Source organism: Mastomys coucha, chromosome X (assembly GCF_008632895.1).
Source record: "Mastomys coucha isolate ucsf_1 chromosome X, UCSF_Mcou_1, whole genome shotgun sequence".
Classification (NCBI taxonomy): Eukaryota; Metazoa; Chordata; class Mammalia; order Rodentia; family Muridae; genus Mastomys; species Mastomys coucha.
Window position 1 is genome coordinate 101,331,461 of NC_045030.1, and position 7,152 is coordinate 101,338,612.

The 7,152-nt window shown below is 33.8% G+C and overlaps 1 protein-coding gene across 1 annotated transcript in view; it reads right to left on the bottom strand.

Moving 5' to 3' along the window:
• Tex11 (testis expressed 11) overlaps positions 1–7,152 on the bottom strand; it is a 219,480-nt gene that overhangs the window by 163,509 nt on the left and 48,819 nt on the right. The window contains exon 7 of the mRNA XM_031368858.1: positions 5,172–5,252. Coding sequence (XP_031224718.1) covers positions 5,172–5,252 — 81 coding nt within the window. The remainder of the gene's footprint in view (positions 1–5,171; positions 5,253–7,152) is intronic.

Genomic DNA, 7,152 nt, shown 5'->3' on the forward strand with positions numbered 1-7,152 from the left:
AAAAAAAAAAAAAGCATTACAGTAGAAATTACACTCAAAGACAAAATAAAATTCTAAAAATGTTTAAATTTTGAAAAATATCCAAAGAACTATCCAGCTAAAAAGCTTCTTAGGAAATAGTTTAATGGTTCCTTTAAATTTCTTTTACACAAATTATCATAAAGACAAAAGCAGGAGCAAGTATATGAACTTACCATAGGAAAATAGTTATGGGTAAATCAATGAAATAGATCAATAGCATGTTTGTATAGAATTTTCAACTCTCAAAATATTAGAAAATGACATGTAAGCTGTTTTATAATTCTAATAATTTATCCAATGCCCCTGAGTATTTAAAGAAATCACCTACATAGAATTCTACTCATAAAAAAGGAATTCTTTATCAATTTTACCAGAGCAATACTAAGAAGCAGAACCTCAGTTAAGAATGCAAGATCTGAGGCAAGTTATTCATGAGTAATGTATAAAGTCTTAGCTTTCTTTATAAAAAAAATTCCCTTTGAATGACACTACTTTCAAAAAGTATAAATTCAATATGCATGACTGAGCACATCAGATCTACTGTATATCTGAATCTAAAATAAAGAAGTCTTGTTAATCTTGCCAATATGTCTTTGAAAAGCATCCATTGGTATTTAAATATATTACTGACATTGCAGCAAAAAGTTTAACTCATTAAATGCTCCAGATTCCACAGGTTCATACAAGGCCATCCCAATTATGTAGGCATAATAACGTTCTCACCAATTTACTGCACAAACGCCTACAACTGAACTGGTTCAGAGGAAAATGTAAAACAAAATTCTCATGAATAATTATGAATACTAAGCCTTTATCCAGTTTCTTTGTATTTTCTGTTTGTGCTTTCACCATTCTTACAAATCTATTTACACTAAATGCTACTTCTTAAAGGGAAAAATAACAGGATACTAAACATAACAACAAAGGTATAAAAGGCTAAAAAAAACTCTGTGAAGGTATTTGTAGCATGTTTTTAATTGAAATGATCAAAAATTACCAATTCTGCTTCACTGACTCATTCATTTATATATTCAATAACAATGATTTGCTAAGCATAGTAGACATTATTCTAGTAATTAAGTATACATCCCTGAACAAAATAGACAATTTTTATATTCATAAAACATTTCTAATGTGATGTGAAATAAGAAGATTCATAAAAAGTAATTGTTTAAAGAAGTGTGCTATGCCCTGGACCCTCACTTTGATTCATAGCACTGGAAAACATACAAGGAAGAAGGAAAGAGAAAAAAACAAGCAAGAAATATTTTCCTTGCTTTTCATGGGATGCTAAAATATATGAACTGAGGTTTCCTAGAAAAAAAAAGCCACAACTATGTTAAAGATTCTACAACATTAAACTGGGTTAGACTAAGGAATGTAACTCACCTTTCATGCACAAGGCCCTATGTTTGAAACCCTGTGCTCCATAAACTGGATGTGCTGATGTATGACTGTAATCCCAGAACATGAGAGGGGAGGCAGGAAGATCCGAAGTACAAGCTCTACAGAACTAGTCCCAAATTCAAAAGTGGAATATAACCTACATATCATTTCAACAAGGAATACTGGCCTTGTTAACAGAAATATAATCTAAGGTAGTGACGGGAAAACTTCTTCTTGTTTTTTGTTTGTTTGTTTGTTTGTTTGTTTTGGTTTTGGTTTTTCGAGATAGGGTTTTTCTCTGTGTAGCCCTGGCTGTCCTGGAACTCACTCTGTAGACCAGGATGGCCTCGAACTCAGAAATCCGCCTGCCTCTGCCTCCCAAGTGCTGGGATTAAAAGCGAGCACCACCACTGCCTAGCATGGGACAACTTCTAAATGCAGAGGTTAGGTTTAATGATCTATGGAAATTCTCAAATATGGAGAATAGTAGGTGAAACATGGAAGCTAAGACCTGTATCTTAAGAGCCCAAGTTTCCTGATTAAGTAACTCACGGGAAGTAAACAGACAATATTATAAAATTACTCTTATTTATTTCGTACTTCCCTTTCTAATTATAAAATAAGTAATAATATTTGGTTATACCCACAAAATTTATAAAGATACCGATTTCTCATAAATTTGACCTCTTGTCTTTACCTCTGTCACTAAAACATTTGGTACATGGAGAAAGAAGTATTTTGTTGAGAAAGAATTCAAAATGATACTGTATGCTTATTATGATTTCTTGTGTTTTGTGTTATATTTACTTCTCAAAACTGAAGTATGGTCTAATACCAAGATACCAGAACAAATCAGATAATTATTAACAGATAAGTTATAAAGAAGTAGATAATAAGTACCAATCTTTCCTCGTGTTAAAACAATCCATTTCACATGAAGCTATAGCTATGGAATAAAACTAGCCAAAAGAAAACCTATCATTAAAAGTAATAAAAAACCTAAGCACTCAGAAGGCAGAGGCAGCTGTATTTCTGTAAGTTCGAGGCCAACCTGGTCTAAATAGTGAGTTAAAAGACAGCCAGGGCTACACAGAAAAACCCTGTCTTGAAACACACACACACACACACACGCATACACACACACACACACACACACACACACACACACACACGGAAAGTAGATAAGTAAATGTACAACATACAAGTCATACAAAAAGGAACTACTCCAGCCACTGCTATATTGACTGGTCTGGAAATAATAATTTCATATTAATACCTATTCTACAATTCTAAGATGAGACTATATAGATAATAGGCCCAATTTAATATTATTAATTAAAATTTTCTTGTCTACCAACCTTTGAGTTTGATATGAGGACTTTTATTTTAATTATATAAATAACTTTTTCACATTTTCCCTTCTTTTCTTGCCTTATCATATGTGTATGTGTGTGTACTGTGGTATATGTATTCATATCCAGGCATGCATATGGTGGCCAGAGCCTAATATTGGATATCTTCATCACTTGTTTTCATCTTGTTATTTTGAGACAAAGTCTTTCAGTGAAAGTCTTTCTGGAGTTCACTCATTTGCTGGACGAGCTGGCAGTGAGCTCCAGAGATCTGCTTGTCTCTGAGGATCCGTGTCAACAACTTTAAAACACCCCCAAGTCAGGAGTACAAATGTGTGCTCTGAAACTGGGCCTTTATGTTGGTGATGGGAATACAAAATCAAGGTCCTCATTTCTATGCAGCAAGTACTTTAACCACTGAATCATTGATCCAGGCCAAACATTTTTTCAGCCTCATATTTCTAATTTATTTTTTCTCTTGATTTTATTGTCCTTTAAACATTAACAGATCATGCTGAGGGAATCACCATCCCTGACCTCAAGCTTTACTACAGAGCAATAGTGATAAAAACTGCATGGTATTGGTACAGTGACAGACATGTTGATCAATGGAATAGAAATGAAGACCCAGAAATAAAACCACACACTTACTAATCAGTTACTACCTTCTGGCCTAAGCAACCTGCATTCACATGCTTACAAATGCACATGTTAAAACAAATCTTATGCCTAAGATTAATAGTGTAATGAATAAGGGGAAAGTCAAAGCATCCCCACTAATAGCAAGAAGAGGCAAGTGTTTGATACAGTGCTTGGTGTATCAACTAGAGCATTAAGACAATACTAAGAGAAGAGATAAAAAGAAAGGAAGAGGTCACACTATCCTATTTACAGATAAGATGATTCTATGCCTAAGAGACTCTAGACACCAACAGAAAACTTGGAGAACTGATAAGTACTTTCAGCAAAGGGGCAAAATAGAAACATCAGTAGCCTCCCTGTACACAAATAACAAATATGCTGAGGATGAAATCAGGAAAATAACCTCACTTACAATTGCCTCAAAAATAAAGTAAAATGATATCCAAACAAAGAAGTGAAAGATGTCTACAATGACTTTTAAACACTGAAGAAAGAAATTAAAGAAGATAATAGAAATGGAAGATTCCCCATGCTAATGAATCAGAAGAATCAATATTGTGAAAATGGCTATGCTACCAAAAGTTACGATATGCAGATTCAATGCAGTGCCAACATCAAGATTCCATTGCTACTCACAGATAGACTCCAATTTCATTTCATTTCACAGAAATAGAAAAGAGAACCTTAGAATCCATATTGAAACACAATCCACCTAGGATACTCACAAAGAATAATATCAGAGCTATCAACATACCTGATCAAAATTAGTACAAGCAAAACTATGATAAACCAACCTTGTATAACCCCCAATAGCAGGTTTATGTTTTTGGTGTCAAGTACTTCTCAGAGTAATTGACACCAAATTAAGAATAAGTTGAATCCTAAAAACTGTCAAGGTCATGAGTGTCAAAGCAAGATTAAGAAGTATTCCAGAGAAGAACAGCCTAGAGACTATAATCATAGATTAAATTTTCTTTCTATATAGGTCACAGCTGGAAAAGTTGTATCTCAACTCTCTGGATAAAAGATATGTGAATAATTACACTATTTTTGTAACTTTTTTGTAAACATGAAAAAAGTTTAATATTTAAAACTTAAAAGAGTACCTAGGACATTATAAGCAATGCAGAAATATATAAATCCAGTTCTACATTAAACAAAATATTTAAGGGAAATTAACAATCTCACAAGTATAATTTATAAAACCTTTGACACATTCTCTCTAATATCCAATTATATCTCTGTTATTAATCCTTCTGTAAGAATAAAGCCTAAAGCAAGCATAAACACTGAAGGAAAAACTGGCCACTGAAAAAAGGGGGAGGGAAGGGAAAGAAGAAAATCAAAAGGCTATATTTAGAAATTCTGATCAGACCCAGTGAAGAAAGCAGAATTTGTCCTATTGAATCTCTTATACCTCCAAATTCCAGTATAGAAAAATACTAGAACAGTGACATTAACTACATTCAACCTCATCAGCAGGGAAATAAACTCATTTTTCTTCTGTGATTATACAGCATGAAATCTTAGCAAAATCATATGGCAATAAAGGGATGAACAGAGAAATGTAAGAAGTAACCAGTTTCACCTTTTGAATGTCCTTTCTGATAAAGAACAAGAGAAGCCGGTTATTTTAAAGATCAGCTAGAAAAGTAGAACTGATCTCAAATAGAATCTTCAAAAGACTCCACACAGCAGTGATAACTCCTCATGGACTTAATACAGCATATTTCGAAACCCTTGGGGGAATAGTGCAGAAATTTCACTCACCAATTCAGGGAGCCTCATCAGCATATCTTTACAACGTAAGACGCACATAGATGATTTCTTGAAATCCCCTTGAGCAACAGCCTAAAAAAGAGGGTGTCAAAAATTGGTTAAAATGAAATGACAAGATAATTGTCTCACAGTCTTATTTATTTTATCTATTTACTTGTGAAAGCATGATAGAGAGGGCACACGTGTGTGTGTGTGTATGTGCATGCGTACACGTGTGCACACACAAGCACATGTGGAATTTACTGTGTAGCCCAGACTGTCCTCCAATTCACACTGATCCTCCTGCATGAGCCTCCCCGAATGCTGGAATTATACATGTGAGTCACCACATAGGGCTTTTTTTTTTTTCAACAAAATAATGCTATAAATTTCTTTCTAAGGGAGAAAAGTCCTACATTTGCTGTTTTCATCTCCTTATGTAAATCAGGTATTCTTGTGCTTTGATTGTGGGGGATTTAACTCAGTGCTGGAGCACAAGATAATATATAGGTTCCATTTCCGACACCAAAAAGATGTAAAATGCCCAGTTCACTCTAGTTTTCTTCTCCAACCTGACATGCATAAACCTTGACATCTTTCTAAATAAATACTCTTGCTAGGGTTTTTAATAGAAGAATGTCTTAAAATGAAAATAAATTAAGGCAAGAATATCAATAAATCAAATCTCACATATGGAGATTAAAAATAATATTCCCACCTCTACTGTAATGATTCAGTGAATACAAGGAAATCTGATGGTTAAAGAGAAATTCTTCATAACTGGACATTGCTTTCTATTCTTATAACATAAAAAATATAAGAATAATGCTCTAATAAACTATAAATATCATTGCACAGATTTTACTCTACAGAAATTAAAGCTACAGTAGTACATGTTGTTATAGTTTTAATAGAAATATGAATGCAATTGCTTAGTAATAAATGTGTAGTTAACTATGTTATGACAAGACTATAGAGAGACTGACTGCTTAACTCAGTGATACAGTGTTGCTCAGAATGCATGACAAACTTTTCATCCTTTGCTTACACTAGATTCCTAGGTCTATTTACATTTTGAATCAATCTTTAACCAATGTGTGCTTTCATAAAAAAATTTTAAATGGTAATTTTAAAATGTTTGCTATATTATGGAAATATACAAATATACAATAACATAAAACATATGAAACAATCAAAGGAAGGCTGGTGAGATGGCTCAGTGGAGAAACAACTTACCTTGCAAGCCTAAGAACCTGAGTTTAATCCCAGAACCCATGGTGGAAGTAGAAAATTGATTCCCAAAAGTTGTTGTCTGACATCTGCATATGCAGAGTTGCACACACACGCACACACAATTACACACACAAAATAATAAATACTTTTAATCAAAATGGAAGATAGTGAGTTAAAGATAATTTGCATCTCCACAAATTTGAAGCAAAGCATTAGATGTATGTGAGTAAAATGTGTGTGACTTACAGGAAAGATGAGGGGCATGGACTAAAGAGCAACAACTATAGACTAGATCGTAGCTGAAAAATCGAATTTTATATCTGAAACAAAACATAACGCACTTGACAATACAATAAGAAAGTGGGCTTTTTAACAAAGAAAAAAGGGGGGAAGCCTTGATGAGCTCCACAGGCATACAATCTGGCAACCTGCAAAATTACAGCTCAAGATAAATAATCTGTAATCAGGCAGCTGGCAGAACAACAAGAGGATGCTTGTATTTTCTAGCTCACTGATGCTGCAGGAGGGAAGTCATTTATGAGAAGTCTCTGATTTCTTTAATTCTTCCATGACCAAGTTATCATTGAGCAGAGAGTTGATTAGTTTCCAAGAGTATGCAGGTTTTCTGTTGCATTTGTTGTTATTAAAGTTTAGCCTTAGTCCATGGTGATCTGATAGGACGCATGGGATTATTTCAATCTTCTTGTATCTGTTTGAGGCCTGTTTTGTGACCAATTATATGGTCAATTTTGGAGAAGGT